The following is a 21,490-nucleotide window of genomic DNA, read 5'->3' on the forward strand; positions in this document are numbered from 1 at the left end:
ACACAGTCAGAGAAGAAAAAAGAGATAAAACCAACATAATGAAAGCAGACACACAGGTGAGATGGGAGAAGTAAATCACTGATGATGACTGAATGATAACGAGTTTGGACTCCTTCATGCTCAGCTTGATACTTTTTAGTTTTGGAAACTATACAGACAGACCATTATTGTTCCCGCGGGGAAATTCAGACGTCCAGAGGCAGCACAGCACTTAACTTACAGATACAGAGTAAGACAAAGTAAAGCAGCGCAAAGGTAATTGGTCTTCAGTCACTTGTTTGAAGACGCTGCCTGCAATATATGATTAAGTACCTCCGGGCCAAAATGTATAATGTACAATTAAGTTATATTCCCAAACCCACAACATGATACATATTTGTTTTGTAAACAACTGTTGAAGCATACCTGTGTGTGTACTGATGTGTGAGACAGCTGGAGAATAGAAATATTTTCAAGTTCTTTTAACGGTAACTATGTTTGTCTCTCTGTCCCTCTCTCTGTTACTGTGCAATGGCTGTGTATTGTGACCTGTCAGTGTCCTCATGTCTATGAAAATGTGGTTACTTGAGGGGTAAAGCTAACCTGTTAAGTGTTAACTAGCTAAACCGTTTCTATTTCCATAGTTTCCATAGTTTTCTCAATAACAGATGTAACAAGAAATGCTTTAATAAGATCGAATGAGTATGGGCGTCTTGATAGCGTATATATTGTTAAAGGTTCTGTCCACTACCGTGGAGATTTGGTTTTGACTTTAAGCCTCCGACTTGGCCGGGCACTCCATCGAGAACAACATTGGTCGTGTTGTGGGTTGTGGCAACTTGCAAGTCAGCAGTAGAGGGCCATCTATGCACTATAGTGACACCTGTGCCTGTTCAGCGGAGAGCGGAACTGGAAGTGTGTTCCTCCCTCTACATGTGTTGCACCCTCCCAGTGAAACTCCTGACTGTCAGGATGAAAAGAGGTGGCTGAACACTCTGTCGTTTGGAGGATCGAGACATGTGTCTACACAGCACTGTTTCCCAAACAGTGGGTCGGGACCCATTTGTGGGTCGTAAATAAATATCAAACTGCAAACGGTATTTGCAGTTTTTCATTCACAATAAGTATTTCAGTTATTCATCATTAAAAAAATAACATATACATAATAATATTTAAATAATAATAAAGATTCCACAACTGTAACTTTTTAGAATTGTTTTGTTTGGTTCGCGGGGAAACCTAAAATGTCTCTTTTGGGTCTCGAGCTAAAAAGTTTGGGAACCACTGGTCTACAGTCACCCTTGCTAGGCCACCAGACAGGCATGACAACGAGGGGGGGACTATACGGTACACATGAGGGGAATTGGCAGTGACTAAATTGGTGAGACATTTTTAAAACAACAAGAACAATTTATAATAGCAGATAAAATCAGTTTTTTTGTACTCAATGACATTGAGTGTAGTCCAAATTAAATCTACAGTAGAGCTCCACAGAGAGAGATGTCATAGTTGCTCTGATGTCTCATGTCAAGGCTTTGGACTTTGGACATTGTTTAGTTTTAATGTATAGGTTGTTTGTGTACTAGTAGGCCTATTTACCTTTTTACTAACAGTTTGCTGGTGTGCTCATTGAGCTGCAAAACTACAGTATTGCCAAACTATTGTATTGAGTCTGTCAGGTTGTAAATATGTACTGTATATACAATATGCGCTGTATCTTTGTCAAAACACAGCAACAGGTCACGACACTTGATGCAAAAGTCAGTGGTAAAGAAGGTAAATTATTAATGAACCACACCCTGGTGTCGTTATTTGAGGAAAATTCTCAAAGATTTCCAGAACACATTTCAAAAATGTAATTTAAATTTCAAGCAAAAATAGCACATCTGGCTGTTTTTGCTATTTGTCGTATGACGAAGTATATAGCTCTTAAATAATTAACAATAATAATGTCGTACATAACGTCTGATCGACGTCTGATCGAAGTTTGACATTTCGCAGCTCAACAATGCACACCTCTGGCATATACACGTTAGTTACTTTAAGTGTTTATTTGAGCTTTGGCCTTTCATGCGTAACAGTGATAACTGTTTCATCATTTACTATTGATCACTGTTTGGTGTTTTGTTATGCACCGATCAAACCACATACGGTATAAACACGTTATTTTCCCCATTGACCAGACGATACCGGCCACGTTCTCTGCCATGAGAAGCACGTCCCTCCAAAAGGTAGTGTCATAACTGGACATCTTTATTTAGTTGGCGCTGAGCAATGCTATAGCCGGTTAATGCTGTTGCCTGTGCGTTGCGTTTTGTTTCTCCTTCTAATTTAAGGAGCCTCGGAAGGAACCTCTGCTCGGTGAGAGAACTGTGTTCTGGCCTCCTTCTCATGCTCTGCGTATTGTAATAGTGTTTCAAGATATCAACTGAGGTTTTTTGGCAAATTGGTTTTTTGATCAGCGTGCAGTCATGTGACGAAAGACCAACTAGCTGTTTGTGCCGTAGCTAGATACTGTCCACTTAATATCTCATTAGGCATTAGGCAATGAATCATGCTAGATACTGTCCACTTAATATCTCATTAGGCATTAGGCAATGAATCATGCCTAATGCATTTACTTAGCAAAGTAAATAACAGCTAACAATTATGTGGTCGCAAATGTTCATCAAAATAACGTATTTGCCAAAATGTAAATGTATTCCTTTACATGGATCTTGCCTATTACTAAGGCCTGGGCCAAACTGTCTTTAAATTCCTGTCTTTGAAGGGACTACTTAATGTTCATTATGTATCGGTTTGCACGGACACCTACTTTAACAAAATTAATCCACTTCCAAGCCAGATTAGCAATTCAATTTACTTTTATGTTCAATCATCTTTTGGAATTGGCTTTTTCCCTTGTGCAAAATTCTTAACAGTTATTGATATCCATTGAATGAAGGCCAGCTTCAATAGCAGGGTGGCTCTTCTGTCATTATTAAAGGAAATTGAAAGTGAACTGACCCAAATCCTGGCATTAAGCAGGATGAGGTTAATCATACTGTAGATGTGATTCCAGCTTTGCAATTTCCGCATCAATCTTTCCAAAGATTACCTTCGTAGGTTTCCTAGGCCTACGTTGTAAATTAGATATATACAGCAGTGTTACAGGAGAGAGAGAGAGAGAGAGAGAGAGAGAGAGAGAGAGAGAGAGAGAGAGAGAGAGAGAGAGAGAGAGAATAGGTGTGAAGGAGGAGCTGATGAAGGGCAACCTTTAATTCCCTTATTTCCAGTCACTATGCTCCAGGCTAGCTCCATTGACTCTATTGTATCTGATGGGATTTTGAACACAGTTTTGACCCGGGTCATGGCGTACACTGCAGGAAACACATTAAGAAGTCATTCAATTTAGGATTGTTCTTTTTTCTTTAACAAAGGAAATAGGAAAGATTGAGATTGGTTCTCAGATTCATGTTTCTTTCCTGAACTTTGTAGGGAAAGACAAAGTGACAACAAGCCGGAGACAAAACAGATCTCTTTACCAATGGCAAACTGATGTCACAAGGTTCATCTTGAGATAAGCTGATTCACATTGGTACTGTATCAACTTATTCTTGAGATTCTTGAGAACTTATTCAGTTTTTCCCCTTTCCTTTGTTTCTAAGAAAATTTTTACTGGATACATAAAAAAAATGACTCTTATATAGATATTCTTTGCAGTGTATCTATTTAATTTGTTTTGATGTGGTAACTGTAGATGGGTGATGATAGCAGAGGAACTCATGTTGTGTGTGTGGGTCTTTTTCTATCACCAATGGTGACTTGACATGCCATCCCCTTTTACCACTCTCATTTGCTCCCTTGTTTTTATGTATTTATTTGTTTGTCTGATGTCCTCTTTCTTTCTTCTGGTTTGTTTTTATTCCTCGTTCTGTTTTCTTTCTTCCATATTTTCTTTCTTTCTTTCTTTCTTTCTTTCTTTCTTTCTTGTACTTCGTTGTTGCTTAACTTGTTTTTTTGTGGTCCTTCTTTCCCCCCCCCATCTATTGTATGTGTCTGTGTCACTCTCTTTCGGCTGGTAGACACAAACTGCAGTTACTCATAGACTATTGAGTCATGAAAACTGCCGTTGTGCGTTCGCTGCCGTTTATAGATCCTGTACAGATGCAGCTTGGCTCCCAATATGCGGTTCAGCTGTAGCTTTTCTTTAGTGTGCACAGCACACACATGCACATATTGATTATTACTCATCTGATATTTGTGTGTGGGGAGGATTTCAATGTACATATTCCTGAGTATTTTGTGGCTCTGTCTGTGTGGGTATACTGTACAGTACGTACTGGTTTTGTGAGTGTGTGTGTGTAATATGTGTGTAGTGTGTACTGTATGTGTGTGTGTAATGTATGTGTGTGTGTAGTGTGTACTGTATGTGTGTGTAATGTATGTGTGTGTGTAGTGTAGTATTACCATTTGGAGTTCAATGAATCTCATAATAAAATGTACTTGTATCCTAAAGCAGCGTTCTGCTTGCAGCTACTCCCGAGAACAAACATCTGTAGGCATGTTGTGTCAGTGTTTATCCTTTGTCTGTGTCTACTTGTGTGTGTCTACGTACCAGAAGCTGTCTATTTTCTACGTTTCAAAGTGTTGAACAGTAAAGGTTGTAAGCTGTATTCAGTGTAATGTGACATGAGGGTTCCCCCTTCTTCATTTAGACATGTCTGCTTGTCTGAGTTGCTTGTCATGTATTTGTGCACATGTCTGTGGTGTGTGTGTTTGAGTGTGAGTAAGTGCACAGCAAAAACATCAGTGTTCATGTGGGGGGTGAAGAAGAATAGAATCTGCACACTCAGCCAATGAACAATGACACATTTATTGACAATGTTTCGAGCCCAGGGTCAAACTAGAGAACTGTGTCGCCTCACAGCTATAAGGTCCCCAGTTCGATTCCCGCCAGGGAGACTGTGGGCGCTGGGGGCGTGTTCTCTCCTCCGCGTCATCAGTGCCCATACCCTAGGTGGGGTTGGCAAAAGGGCCTTTCTGTGTGGAGTTTGCATGTTCTCCCTGTGTCCCCTAGGGCAGGGGTTCTCAACCTGTGGGTCGCGACCCCTCTGGGGGTCGCCAAATTATGTTGGGGGGGGGGGTCCCCAAATTATTTACAAAAAAAGGGAAAAAAAGTATTTATTTTTTTTGCTACTGAATGGCTGGAAAGATCATGAAAAAAGAATAGAACCGGCACACTCATATGCTCCAACGACAAATGTATTGACGTTTTAGTGTGCAATGACTATTGGGTGGGTCTGCCCAATTAGTGCCCACTAATAACGTGATCTGTGGTGTAGCCTAATATTATGTGGGTGTGATACACAGTTCTTGAGCATATAGCATATAATCCATATATACTGAGAAACACTGTCAATAAATGTATGATTGGAGCATATGAGTGTGCAGGTGTTTATTCTTTTTCATGACCTTAACCCAGCACCCCGGCAAGTCATTTGCACATTCTTTCTGCTTTTTTATAAGCATCTTTTATACTATCAGAGTTAAATGAACACTGATGAGGATGAGGTTAATGTGTGTGTGTAGTCTGTGTACGCCTGTTTGTGCACCTGTGCGTGCACTGTGTTCGTGAGCGTTTGTGCCCCTACCATTGACTGTACTGGAGTTTGAGATGACAGCATTAAAATGCAGCTTTCCCTCAGGCAACATTATGGATTTTGCCATAGATCACGCAACAAAGGCAATAGGCCCAGACAAGCTGTCTGATTGGATGCAGGCATCCTTTGAGCACCTGAGCCCAGAAAATAAAAATCAATGCACCAACCCTCAATGCTTTCTCCATCCATCTAGTGTGACTCTGTCATTCTCTCTCTCTCACTCACTCACTCTCCATTACCTGACCTACTCGCCTCTGCCCACCTCCTTATCTTGCATCTATTTGTCATGTCACTCTCTCTCTCTCTTTCCGTCACATTTTCCCTTTGCCCTTTCGCCTCTTGTTTCACTTTCATACTCAAGTTCTCTTGTGTCTCACATCCTCTCATATATCTCTCTTGCTCTGTCTCTCTCGGACAATTCCGGTCACCTCACTCTCTCCTCCTGTGCATATTCACCTCCCACTTGGCCTTTCCCACACATGCCTGTGTACAGTATGTATAGCCACCTTCCCTGCCAGCAATCTGCGACATCTGCGACAGGGGAAAAAGGAGACGTGTACATCAGAGGACATTGCGGTGTACTTTTAGCAGCACAGATTGACCTGATGACCTGCTTTCTGTGGCACTATGGTCATGCGTCAAATCCTCTGTCCATGATCAGTCTGTCTGACACCCTCCCTACCACTGCACTTCCACCATCCCCCTCCTAACTCTCCTACTTGTATAAAAAACACAGGATAAAAACCAGCCCTTCTCAAACTCCAGCCTGTCATACTGTATGTCCGTGTGTGTGTGTGTGTGTCTGTGTGTGTGTGTGTGTGTGTGTGTGTGTGTGTGTGTGTGTGTGTGTGTGTGTTTGCCAATTTCCTTTTCATCGACCTCTATGTATTTTCAAAGGCTAGTGGTGTATATAAACACAGCTACTGTAATGCACAGCAATTGTTAGAAATTATTTTGACATCCTAGTGTGTGTGTGTGTGTGTGCGTGCGCGCGTGTGCGTGTGTGCGTGCGTGCGTGCATGCGTGTGTTTATCTGTGTTTGTGTCACCAGGTGGTCCGTGATGCCTACAGCAGGTTTACAGAGGACTCTCAGTTGCAGTCCACGTGGGAGAACGCTACCGAGTGCACAGACATCCCCAACTCAGAGGTCACCATCAGGGTCAGTATAGCCTAATATAAATACAAAATAATCAAAGCATATACAGTGCTCTCACCGCTCTGCTTATCAGAAGTGGAAATTCTAATATCAAATGTAAAGATATTTTAAAATATATTTTCGTGAACGGAAATGACGAACAGATGACAGCTTCTGTTCTCTGCTTTCTGGATGTGTAGTTCCAGACTCCATATAGCGTTCGGCGATAGCCCAATTTAAGGCTGGAATCTGTCACTTATTTTATAATGAAAAGAATCATACTTGTGTGTCTTTCATACTCGTATAAGTTCATAGACTTGGCTGCCATATGATTGAAAGCCAGACGTTGGAGGGGCTGTTTTTAGCTGTGTTTAGAGGTGGTCTCCCTACTCTTCATTGAGAAAGTCCAACCCTGGTATCAAGTAGGACACAATGTCAATGCAGTTATTTGAACCAGGCAGCCATAGAGAGAGATGCCTCTTCCGTGTGCATCAACAGAAACTTGCCTCCTCTTGAGATACAGACGCCCCAGAGCCAAAGGAGGCGTCTACCTTTCTGTCTATGGGTAGATCTGTCATCTTTGCTGCAGTTCAGATATTGTTGTCATTAACACGCTCCGTCAGGAGAGGGAGACATCAGACAAAATATACAAATTATAGGTTTAAGAGACCCCAATGAAGACGGAAGTGAAACAAAAAAGTTGCTCTTGTTTTATAATCTTATTGGATTACTGAAGAACAATGCAGGCATGTGTGGACAATGGACATTGTGGATTTCTGATTTATTATTCAACTAGGATTACGTGCTTTCATCAACACCCTTAAATGATTGTATTGATGTACGTAAAGAATTCCTACAATGTTAATAGAGTCAAGTAGAACAATCCAGATTGTATAGCAGAGTTCAGTTCAGTACTAGTAAAATAACTATGACCATGCAGATTGGTTTGACCGCAATCTAAGACGTATGTCAAATGAAAAAAAAAATGACTGAAAATAATTTCTATTCAGTGATGCGGTGGTACAGTGAATGCTAAATGAACCTCTAGTCTCCCACGGTAGAAGTCTGCATATTCAGTGGACCGGTTGTCTCCGTTGCTGCATCGTATACTGACACAAGGTGTTTCCCCCCCGCCTTTCTCAATCTCCCAACCAAACTTACAATTAAATGTATACCCTAGACTGTAAATTGTCTTTTTGTCTTCACAAGGCCAAAGGCATGGAGAGTGAGTATGTTTTGCACTCTGTGTGTCTGTCTGTCTGTGACTAGCTAATCTCTGGCACCATTGCCCTGGTCGCTGCCAAACTGTGGACACACACTCCCTGGATGTCAATTTTGATCCTCGCTCCAAACAGAACGACTTGTTTTTTAGTCGTGCTTTTTTGTTATTCATGTCCTCACTGTATTGCATTACTGCTCTTGTTTTTTAATGTTTATGCCTTGCTTTTCTTTTCTTTTTGTTTCTCCATTGCTCTGTAAAGCACTTTGAGCTGCATTTCATGTCATGAAAGGTGCTATACAAATAAAGTTTTATTATTATTATTTATTATTATTATTATTATTATTAGAAAAACATGCCACTTGACATTTTGCAAATCAGCCTCATGGTGGAGCTATAAGAGGCCAAGTCCCGTCTTTACATATAACTGCACTGATCTGCAGAAAAGATTGTATGCACACTCCCTAGAGGCCAAGGAAAAATAACATTGCCCTTTTATAGCGGGAGGCACATTCTTTCCAAACATTACAAACGTTCCTGACCTGTGCTCCGATTAGCACTTTTTCTAGTTTTCTTCTCTCTTAGATCGTATTCAGTCTCTCAAGGGAGATGCAGCCCTAGGCAGAATTTGTAGTTTGTTTTCCAGTTCAGGTTAAAAACTAGAGCAGGGTGAAAACATGACAGGCCCATAATGCTGACCTTATAGTACACCGTAATATAAGCAACATAGCGGCAGCTAATCACAGTATTAGATTTATGTTTGACAATGTAATTGGCTGCATATCAGGTTCTCGTTCTGCTCTGACCTAGCTCCTCAATCCTCACTCCTACAAGGTTAAAGTAGGAAAGGGCATCTACAGTATATGATGGTAGAATTCGAGAGCTTTAATATTAGCACTCGTGTGTATTGAAATTTGCACTTGCATAAAATATTCATACCTAACTCAAAGAGGTTTTTGATTATTATTATTTTCATAAATCAATGCTATTTAATACCCTTTACGTCTGTGTGTTGGACTGTTGGTTAAAGCATCTAACTCCACCACCTCTCCCCCTCTCATGCCAGTAATATTGACAAAATATAAAGTCACAATACCTTTATTTTTTTTAAACTTAATTTTTATTTGCAGATAAAACATAAAATTGCATTCACAATGCAAGGGTTCATATTCATCTTTAACAAGCAACCTATTCCAGTCCATTCATGAATGTCCATGATTATTATCATCGGTGTCGTCCTGTTGATTTCTATGCTACCCTGCAATCTCACTGTATGAGTTAGCTTCTCCATTACAAACCTTTCATTGGATTATTGAACCCATTAACATTTAACAACACCACCCTTAAATCGTTATGTTGCATCTTGTGTTTTCTTTCCCGTCATTTGTATCCCCCTCACAACGAGCAACTTTGCAAAACAAAACATACAATAAAACCAAAAATGATAGACTCCCAAAGCAAATACCATGCCCCAAATCCCTGTTGGTGGGAGAGGGGTATAGCCTCCACTAGTTGGAGAGCTCCTCTCTAGAATAGAATTTTGATGAGGCAGTATTGCATTGTTTAAAAAATATATGGTATATTCTTTACATTTTGGAGTTAGGTTGTTTCTCCCCGACAGCAGAGATATGTAAATTGACATGAAGTCACAAAGAATAAACAATTAAAATCTCAGTAGGTTTTAGTGCACAAATCCATTTTTCAAGCTCTCGATTTTGCGACATGCCATTGGTAGTAGCCAGGCATTAGCGGGGCCCAGCTCGGAGATCGATGGAAGGGAGAGCATTTCACTTCCATTTCGAGAGAGAGAGACTTGTAGGTACTATGCGAACGCTCTTATTTTTAGGATTGCACTCATTTCTGACGAAGGAACGATGGTCACGATTGATAACATAATTTTATTTCTAATGGTAGATATGACAGACATCGTTTTATTTCTAATGGTAGATATCACTCACTGTAGCAAGCCCCATAATGATCTGGGGTTGAACATGCCATGAACAACAGAAACAGAAAAACAGACTTATTTGTCTTCTGACAGTGGGAAAGAAGTCTATCTCCTGTGTTTTGTTGGTTTCCCATGCATAAAAAAAGTTATTTCCACAATAATGTTGGTGGAAAAGAGGCATAACTTATGGCGAGGAGAGTTATTTGTCTCACACAGGCACAGAACATGAGAACAGCGCCATCAGCTGACCATTAGGTGTAGTAAGTGCAGTGTGTTGGAGCATATTTTACTTATATAGTATATATATATACATCACCTAAATGTCACCCGATCTGTACTCCTGAAGTAGGCGCATTTAGACAGGACGATACATCTTGGTCTGCTCAGGCCTTTATACAATGGAATGAGATTATGGAGAAGAAGAAATCAATGACTGAGATGTATTTCCTCAGAGAAAAGCAGATTCATACAGCACCTGTGCTTCCCTCGCATCGATCTTAAAAAGCCTCTTAAAAAGGCATTGGTTTCCATTCATGCAGATTAATTGTGTTTCCATTTTTATGCATTGCAAGTGTTATCTCGTAACGCAGTAAATTAAATGGTAACCAGAATCCAAGGTAAACCGATAAATGCGACGCATGAATTATTTATGTTACTTTTCGCTGACCTAGATTTTTAAAGCCTCCTCTCCTGTTCTGTTCTCCTCATCTCTTACCTCCCCCTCCCTCCTTTTCTTCTCTCCTTCCTCTTCTTCTCCCCTCTTATTTTCCCTCTCCTCTCCTCTCCTCTCCTCTCCTCTCCTCTCCTCTCCTCTCCTCTCCTCTCCTCTCCTCTCCTCTCCTCTCCTCTCCTCTCCTCTCCTCAGGGTCTGGAGGTCTCTAGACCGGCACACTACCATGACCTGCCATCCTACAAGGACTTCCTTCAGATGAGCGACTCTGGGGTGGAGTTCACCTCCTTCACCCTCCCACTGGACACCGACTCCGACGCAACCGTGATGTCCATCTCCCACAAGCCCTTCCATGATGTCCCCACGCCACCTGCCGGCGATGCAGACGTAACCCCCACCAGCCCGGATGCCACAATGGTTGCAGACCTGAGCATCTGCCATACCCCGGAGTCGGCCATGAGCGCGAGTGAGAGTCCGGCGTCCAACCCCCGCAACGTCACAGCCGCTGCCACACCCGACGTTAGCCCCGTGGGCGCCATATCACCAAGAAGGGCCTCTAAGGGCTCTGCCGGACCAGACTCTGCCCTGATCATGCCAGAGGGAGGAGCTGGTGGCAGCCCCTCATCGCCAGGAAGGGTTTCTCCCTCTGCCCAGATGCCAGGAGCTGGGGAAAGCATGGAGATGAAGGGAATGGCGGGCAGTACCTGAGAGAGGACGCGTTGGTGTGTGCCCGCTTTGCACGCCCCCTTATCCAGTTCAGACCCATACTGCATAAACACCCCGACAGCCACAGCCTCTAGTATACATACACAATCGAATCCGTTAATGTTCATTTGACTCTGAAAGTGTACGTTTTTACCCATTTTACACTTTCAGAGTTCGATTACCCCGGGGTTCCACCACCACCATCAAATGTGACCAGACCAGAACCCAAACAAAACTAATTTCATAGTTCGGACCCAGATGTCATTGTAGCCTGAAAAGCTATATATATATTTATTTATTTTTAAGGCGGCGCACAAATGCTCAATTCAATATTCAATGCGCTGGAAATGCACTGATAAATAACGAGGAAAGAAACGTGACTCAGATATCTATCAAAAGGAAGAACAAAGTGATGAGCATATGGGCAAACGCATGCATTTAAATTAAACATTACAGTGGGTAGTTGCTCTCTTGCTTTTCTCCAGGAAAGAAAAAACTCGACTGTATATTGCATGCGAGCTTTGCCAGGCCAAAGAACCACGACTCAAAAGGACAATGTGTCTGCCTCAAAGATCTCATAATATCAGCTGAGTAAAAATACCCTTCAACAATTTGACAAAAACAAGGGATTTCTCCTGGGTATTTTAAGAAAAACAGGATGTCTAGTTTTTGTAAAACTTTGATAGAAGAAAAAAATCTCATATTTATTAGCTTCCTCATTGTCAAATAAATTGGTCATGTATGTACAGTATTATTGAGAGGATCTATACCCTTTCTGAGCACAGTCTCAGTATACAGTATACTCAGTATACTGTATAGCTTATAACTTTTTCCAACTACCTTTTGCCTGGGCTCACACCACCAAACAAATACTGAAATGAAGATGACTGCACCTTCTAATGGACTGTACAAGCATGTCAAAAAGACCTCTCTGCCCCTCAGACGGAAGTGCCACCCTCAGCACCATCTGCATTCTGGGAAGCCCATTCGGTAAAAAATGATTGCCTCTGGGCGCAGCACCACCGCCTTTTTTATGTAGAAACAGGACTCTGTTTGGCTTTGCTTCTGTGTTTATTCCAACTAACAACAACATTATGTGGCGCTGACAAATCGTGCTGCTGTCATACCGTCTGTCAGTGTCTTATGATTTATACTTGCTGTAGTTGCGCGCAGGGATCGCGTACCGGAAATAGCTGATCTACAAGCTTGTATATCGTCTATTTTTGGTGTACAACACCCGCACACTGCAAGTATAACGCCAACAGCATTATGACCTCTTTCTGGAAACATTGCTAGACAAAAAGAGAGAGATTGAATATCACCGCACTATGCAAGAAGTGCTGCCGGTTGTATTTTTCTTCTTCACTTTTTGATGGCATCACTATCCAAGGCCACCCGGTCGCCTCACTGCACTGTATAAAACCATTCTCTTCTTCTATTTTTTCCCCCATACCACCATCAACACTGCTGCTCTGGTACAGACCCCTGTAGAAGTGAGACGATGCACATTGTGTAGCTGTTTCCGGGAACATTTCGGAAATGTACGGTGGATTTTGTCTGGAAGACAAAAGAGAGAAGCTGTGATGGGGATTTTTGATCTTCCTTTTTGTTTGTTGCAGAGACAGAGACAGACGGACTCAAGACTACAAAGATGGAAGATTGAAGTGGAGCAAGTATTCTGGGGGAATGGAACTGATGGCTGACATGATTAAAAGCCTCCCATTCTCTTCTGAACCTATCTGACTGAGCAGAGCACCAAGTGTTTGTTAGCCCCTGTTGTTCTGCCAAAAAGCACTGACTCTGAAGACGCCCCTGAATCGATCAATAGCAGCAAACAGGCTTGAAGGCCTGACAGCATTAGACTGAAGACTGGTGATTAGAAAATGCGAGCGAGAGAGGAGGGCGCATACAAAGAAACCAAGGTAATCTGGAATCATTCAGTGCACTCCATCCGGACTTGACTCTATTCAGCCCTTGAAAATGAATATTAACAAGCGGGGAGCTTTTTTCCCATTAAGTTGAAAATGTTATTGATGTATGTAGCTGAAACAAATTATTATAAACAATACCACCATTAACAGTGCTATAAACACCACCATTCAAAATTATAGTATTATTACCGCCTTTAAAGGTACAGTTATTACAGCAATACCACCATTAACCATACTAATATTAAAACCACCATTAATTAACAGTACAATTAAAAACACCACCATTAGAAGTGCATACCACATGAGGATACAGTCCTTTCCACAGCTGGCCTGGGTTTGAATCTGACCCAAGGCTTGTTGCTGCATGTCATCACCCCTCTCTCTCTCCTGCTTTCCCTGTGTCTCTGTTCACGGTCTCTATCCAAATAATGCTGAAATGCCCCAAATAATCCAAAAATCACACGTTTTGTTCTTAACATGTTTACCATGAGGAGGTCAAGGGTCAATACATAGACAACAAGTCATGAAAGAGTCAGGCATTATGGGATGTGGCACAAATGAGCTAGTTTTGGGTAACTTGATTCATTCATGTTAGCCTTGCAGAGATCACAAGATCACCAATCAGTTTTTCCATCCATCCATCCATCCATCCATCCATCCATCTTCAACCACTTATCCGTAGTCGGTCTGTGGGGGCAACAGCTTCACCAGAGAGCTACAGACTTCCGTCTCCAGAGCAACATTAGTAACTTATCGAGGACCTCCCTAGGGATGCCTCGAGAGGATGCATCCTTACCAGATGCCCGAACCGCCTAAGCTGGCTCCTTTCCAAGTGAAGGAGCAGTGATTCTACTCAGAATCTCTCTTGTGTGACTGAACTTCTCACCCTATCTCTAAGGGAGATGCCACCCACCCGTCTCATTTCGGCGCTTGTATCTGTGACCTTCTTTCGGTCATGACCCACACTTCATCAGGGACGTCGCTGACGATGTGGTTGCCCTACTCGCATATTATTTGAACTGCCCACCCCCCTCCCGATGACAGCGCTGTGTTATCTCATGCAGATCGGCTACTTTTGCCGTTTGTAAGGACGCACACATGGGGCGTGCATTATTATGCAGCGGAGCCGTGGAGAAAATTGTTATTATGAGGGTCGGCGTTGCACTTTTTGGCACATTGTGTTGCCCCCCTTTTTAAATTTTCTCCCTAATTTAGTTATCCTGGGGGTGTACTACTACTTGTACATCAAGCTGCCTCATGCTACAGAAACAGGAGATAGGCTCCTGCCCTATAAGCCTCTTGGCTCGGCAAGGCTTACTTTACAGTACTATAGTTTGAAACACAGGATCAATTTACCCTCTACTGCTCTCTATAAACAGATGTGTATTCTTCACATGAGGTTGCAGTTTAATTGGTAGTGCCACAAAGGTTTAGCAACTCTCCACAGGATGGCTCCGCCCGCCACTTCTTTCAACACACACAGGTGAAGGCACTCACCTAATAAGGAGGTTTGAGCCTCCTTATCTCAGGCTGGTTGAGTTTGAAAAATGGAGGTGATTAATAACGTCAAACATATTTCACAAAGGAAGATGGCCTTGCTTATGTCTGGATTGAAGGGATGTAATTCACGGGACTGCTGTTCACCCCTGCACTGCCATAGGCAGAATAAATGTACAGAATTTTCTCTACCTTTCTTTGGTCCTGAAATGGCATACTGTTTATGTTTTTGTTTTTTCCTGAGAAATCAAACCTGAACCCAAGAAGTGTTAGTGCCAAGCAGTACCCATTGAGCTATAGCCTACATGGAACAGAAACTGTATTAGTGCCATGTACAAATGGGAGGAGTGGAAGTGTTGAGCCTGAATTGTACTTACCGTAGTCGTATGACTGTGACGCTCGGTCGTACTTAGTTATGAATCAGGCTTAAGCAGTCATAAACCACCTGCTACACTATATACGGTTTACAGAAACCAAAATGACCATCACCGAAAGGATCCCATTTAGAGACTACCTTGTGTTGTTGCCGTTAACAATATGGCTATCTCATATTGTAACCACATTGATGTCAGACAGGCACAAAGGTGTCTGTCGAAATAAAGCACAACACTTCACTGTGTGACCATGCAGGAAAAGGCTCATATTGTAATTGATAAGTAAAAAAGAATAAGTAGCAGCTATTGTAAATACTATTCATTATTCAACTTTCATTCATTCAACTTTTCCCCCCCCTTTTTTTCTTACATTTTTATCCCACGATTTTGCAACCCATTTTTTCCACCCAGTGTCAATTATCTAATGTAATCCTAGGCGCTACACTTCCTCTGCCAACATGGGGCGGTGGGCAGCGGACTAACCTCATGCTTCCTTCTATGCATGAGGAATCTAAGCTGCTTCTTTTCACCTGATGGGAGCGTTTCCCCAGCCAGACGTAGCGCATGGAAGGAACACGTTATTCCGACCAGTTCCTTTCCCCTCCATCGGGCGCCCCGGCTGGCCAGGGGGAGGTAGTTTAGAGACCAGAATTACTGCATGTTTTTTGTGAGGGTACCTACCCTATGGGACATGGGGAGAACATGCAAACTCCACACAGAAGGGCCCTTTCGCCAACCCCGCCTCGGGTACCCGCAGCATCCCCAGCGGGAATCGAACCCAGGACCTTCTAGCTGTGAGGCGACAGCATTACCGACTGTGCCAGCGTGCCCCCCAAAAACGCAACAACTGACTTGTTTGTTTAGTTAGTTCCCTTATTATTCAGGGAACTGTGCTTTGGATTGATAAATTAACTCATCATGATATAATGTAAAGCAGTCAATCTTCATACCGGGAGCTGGATTTTGCACTGACTAGGAAGTCAGGGTCCAGTCAAACAGCATACATTTATTTTATTCAACTTGTTCAGTGTCCTTGAACAAATAATAACACTTTGCTACCAACCTTTAGGGGTTGAGGTGCACTAAATGTGACATTGCATTGCATTCAACAATGTCGTTACTGTATCTTAACTACTGTGCTTCCTTTGGCAACTGAATTTCCCTTGCAGGACCAATAATGGTCTTATCTTATCGTAACTAACATGATAAACAAGTGAGACATACATAATTATGTGCATATTTGATTACTCACATATTGCCTGTAAGTATCTTGATTTTGTAATGGCTATTTTATAGAGCTGCTGTTGATGCAGGCCTTCTTGTCCTCATCTGATAGTGATAATATAACTTTTGAAAGGCAATTGACCATATTTACCTTCATATTCAGCTGTTTTGCTCTAAATGTCATATTCAGAGGTGGAAACCCCCAAAAAATGATGTAATAGCAAAATGGCTACCAATTGAAAAGCCCTCCAATGATGCATGATTTGGGATCGCACTGGAATGGTTGGCACACCACGCCCCCCGAGGCGCTGCTAGGGTGGAAACCGTTCCCAATTGGCTGGCTGTTTCCAGAATGTATAATAATAACGTGCATCCGTTTAAAACGGCTTTATAACTAACAGTTTATAAATAGATGATCGTTAGATGGATAGAGATGGCCGTCATGTGACGCTTTTTATTTTTCTTCTCCAATGACATACAATACTGTAAATATTTCATGCACTCACCTCTCCTGCCCCCCCACCCCTCACAGGAAGGGGTTTGTAAATACAAAGCAATATTAATGAATGATATGGCGCTGAGTCATCACTACAATTTACAGGGTTGTAAAGGAATCAGACTTAACACATTGCCCACACACACATTGCACACACACACACACACACACACACACACACACACACACACGCACACGCACACGCACACACAAACAAAACAGCTTCCTCATGGAGTGACTCTTGTATATAGACAGATATATATACTGTACTGTGTGAACTGCATGTGTGTATAGCATAGAAATGCTAGTTTGAATACTGCAAGGCTTATGCAAGATTTTATACTAATGTGGCATCGGTCCTTTAACTCCATGTTCACGGTAGGTAGGTAGGTAGGTAGGTAGGTAGGTATAGGTAGGTAGGTAGGTAGGTAGGTAGGTAGGTATTTGAATGCATTGAAGGATGAGATGCCTTGACTGCAATGACACTGTCCAGTCAAACTCATGATGTGGGCTAGAATTACACTATAGAATTAGAATCCAACATCTGCTGTCGAGAAACCTCAGGACTGCAATTTCACGAGCCAGCAAATTCACATTTACATACAGTACTTACAGCTGATGCAAGTGGGAAACTGGAATGCTGATGAAAGAATGTTGAAAAGTTACAGCAATTATTAGTCTCATCTATTCTCAAGGTTTATCCATAAATTACAATTTCTGGTGTTAGACATGTAAAACAAATACTAAGCAAGCACTTGTGTACACAGCTAGCCATTTAGCAATATGATGGGTCCTTGGCATGGACAGGTTTGCGAACCACTGGATAATCTCATTAAGACCGTTTTGACAGCTAAGTTTGCAGTAATAGAGTATTTAGGCTTTATATTCTTCTGCGTGATTGTCTAAAACTTTCTCACAATCACCCACCTGACTGACATCAAAGGCAATGAAAATAATAAACTGTATTTGCATGAACTACCTGACCCAAGCTTAGATATCACATATTATGGGGGCTTATACATTAATAACATATAATATGGTTCACTGTACCTGCTAACCTTCACACAACCAGTGTCGGAAATGTATAAAAGGATTTAGCATTTTATCATTCACAGTAGGACTCATGTTTTCTGTTTCATTGAAAAGCCATGTCAGAATATGAATACACATCCCAGGGACCTCATTTATATACGAAAGTTCTTTGGTCTTTACTCTTTTCAAACATTCTTGCGCAAACATTTCAAAGAATATAACAGGAATGACAGAAAAGATTTGCTTTTGATTCGATTGGGGGTAATTGTGATAAAACAATGGCGGTATCAACACAATAAAAATCACAATATTACCTTAAATGTAATAGCAAGGGTAAATGTGTGCTCAAGGAGCTTTATTATGAACGAGGGCCCAGAACTATTGAGTTGTCAGGTTTCCATGATTGCATCCTTTACAAAAGCTGAAACTGAGGTTACACATTGTGCCCTGTTCTTTTCAATGCACTCAGTGTCGATACAAGCAAACCACTAACACTGCATGCAGTGTATAGTTAGGGACAATTCAAGCTTCTAATTCTTTTAAATACAACATGTATGTTAATAGCTGCACATTTTGACATATACTGGTATTATAATGCATTCTACTATATAGAAGGTGACACGAATGTATTCTCGAAAACTAGATAATGCAGACACACCAAAAAATGACATCCATTTCATCATCAGATCTGTTTGTAGCATCATATTCATCTGCACCACAAAGGCTCTTACTAATGTAATTTCTCTTTACAATGATACTCTAGCCTGTATCTGCTGTCAATGTGTACACCTATAAGATGTTCTATACCTGCAGCATGCTGTCCTGTAGTTTGCTTGTGGGACAGCAGATGATACATAATAAAAAGGATGATAAAAAATATCAATTGCAACGTTCTGTAGTGGTAGACACTTAAGCGTCACTCATGTCCTTGGGCTTTCATGTTCACAGGGGCCTGTTTTCCCCGAGATGCAGATCCAGCTTTGTTGGTATATAGGCTGAGGTCAAAGTCATTATACAGTAATTGGCTTAAAGATCAAAGAGAAAAAATCCATAAGATTGATTCTTGGAATGTCTTAGACATTACACCAAAGTGTAGTGTGGCTTGGTAGGGAAACTAGGGCCATGGGCGACTGTAGATCCTATTCCTAACCTAGTGATTGTTGAGTCCATGGTGCAGTCAGGGAAAAGGTTTTGTCATTGTCATGATTACTCTGGCTACTCAGATCTTTGAACATTGTTACTCTTCACAACTCTCAGATATGCATTTTCATTGCATTTTAGTCCTGCAGTTTGCACATTTTTAGTTTCCAGTCTGCAAATGAATGTTTCATGATCTGGAAAAGATCTAGTTAAAGTTTAATTTTGACACGCACGCACGCACGCACGCACGCATGCATACACACACATACACACATACATACATACATACATACATACATACATACATACATACATACATACATACATACATACATACATACATACATACATACATACATACATACATACATATGAAATATGGTTACTTGGGGATGATTTGAATGATAGCAATGATGATAGGTGTGTTTTTGGTGATGATGATGATGAGGATTGGTGATGATAATATGATAATATGTTGACAATGCTTTAGATTTTGTCTAGTGAGTAAGAGGGTGGGTTGGAAACTTCTGTTCTTCAAGGCTCTACCATTTCATTCTAGGATTGAACACATTATCGATGTGTCAAGTTGAAAATTAATATTTCAATCAACCAAATATGAGTATTTAACACATATTTATAAATGATATACTGTATGTATGCTAATACTAAGAAAAAGTAACACTAGAGGTATTGGTTAATATGTTTTAGTCAACATTCAACAAGTATAATTCAATGGACTCATTCATTTTTTGTTACCATTTAGCAGTTTATCAGTAAATGCATATTTCATTTTCACAGACAGGCATAATGCGTTTGTCTAATCTAGGGTAGAACCGATGTATATGAATTATCAATATAACTAAAAAAGAATGTGTCAGATGTGTGATCCATTCAAAAGCTAAATAAATAGTCACGTGTTCTTTTCAGAATATGTTGACCTGTGAAATGAGTGTGTAACACAGTGGTTCTCAACCTTTGGATTGGGATCAGCAACATGATTTATATTCTTTGGTGAGGGGTCCCCAGATGACAGTGATGTGACAATTGAACTTTTCAAGACAGAAAAGTCACGGCCTGAAATGTTTAGAACCACTGGTGTAAAGACAGTTTGATGCACTGGAATGTTTCATCACTGTTGTTGGATACATTTCTGTAATTCTGTTGCTAGGATTTCATTTTTTGTTTCATCTTGAAGGTGTTTGCATGTGTGGGACTGAAGTGTATGAATTATGGATTCATTTGCTCGTGATGTTTCAAAGCTGTGTAATCATTGACTTTTATAATACCTCCCTGTACCAGTACCACCATGAAAAAAACAACACCCCATGTATGCTAGAAGGGTTCAATGGAGAATGCTATTTATATACTCTATAATAAGTCTTTTTGGCATCATGCACAGACTACTTTTGTAAACCTTCTTTTTCTGTAATGAATGAATAATGCCAATTAAAATACATTTTTAACACGCCAAGAGTCAAAGGATGCTTCTTGTGTTGTTGCTTTTGTTTAGTGTGAGACTGTGTGTTAAAAGCTGCACTATGGTATGTAACCTCTTTTACCATAGATTTGAACCGGTTTCCTGCGTAAGTGCTGACATTTTTAGTTTTACCATTGAGCTAATAGAGAGCTGCCTACTTGCTTAGGAGATCAATCTTGACCATCAGGTCAAAATTTGTTGCAGACCAAAATGTGTGACATGACCTTTGGCTTTGACACAATCTCTAAATGTCTCAATAGAAGCGCACAAATACAAAATACAACCACTCCAATTGTAAAAGCTACATTGTGGAGGAGCCCCTCCTATGTCCAGCGTTGAGGGTTTGTGTACACAAACATTGAAAACAAAAGTGATGATGTTTGATGATAAGAGCGCCCCTCACTTCACACGGGTGTGATTTTATAAACATACTCTCTAGTCTACCATACAACAATTTAATTTTCATATTCATAATTCATAAAAAGTTACATAATCCCTTCTAAATATACAAAATATACAATAACAGGTTTTGTCTTTAAATATATTAAATAGATGAGTAAACATTTTACAACTTGTTGTGTAGGCTAGGCTTTATTGAAATTCATAGGCTTAATTAGTTCCATGTAACTTCCATAAGGAAACTCTTATAAAAAGAGATAATTATGTACATGTTGAACTACAGTAACTAATTACTGTACTTAAGGGAGTTATTTTTTATTCCTTTTGCAATGCAAATAACTTTCACTCCACTACATTTAAATTTGTTTTGAATTGTTCTACATTTTATTACAGCAATGATACTAGTAAAATAATTAATAATTTTTACTTTTGAATACTTCAATACTTTTAATACTGAGTATCTGGTAATACTTTGCATAAGTAACATAAATGTTGCACCTAAATCAGTCATTTGTAACTGAAAGCGGGTTAATATTATATAATAAACTTATGTAACAAAGTTATTAACTATATGATTGATGTAAATGGGCCATGTCACTGCTGATATATATCTATGGTTGGA

At 40.7% G+C, this 21,490-nt stretch overlaps 1 protein-coding gene across 1 annotated transcript in view; it reads left to right on the plus strand.

Moving 5' to 3' along the window:
• Positions 1-11,301, plus strand: part of LOC306937999 (uncharacterized protein) — a gene marked incomplete at both ends in the record, with an annotated part of 41,189 nt that extends 29,888 nt beyond the window's left edge. The window contains 2 exons of the mRNA XM_079522021.1: positions 6,673-6,780; positions 10,789-11,301. Coding sequence (XP_079378147.1) covers positions 6,673-6,780; positions 10,789-11,301 — 621 coding nt within the window. The remainder of the gene's footprint in view (positions 1-6,672; positions 6,781-10,788) is intronic.
• Positions 11,302-21,490: the final 10,189 nt, after the last annotated feature.

This window comes from Electrona antarctica, assembly GCF_951216825.1.
Source record: "Electrona antarctica genome assembly, chromosome: 15".
NCBI lineage: Eukaryota > Metazoa > Chordata > Actinopteri > Myctophiformes > Myctophidae > Electrona > Electrona antarctica.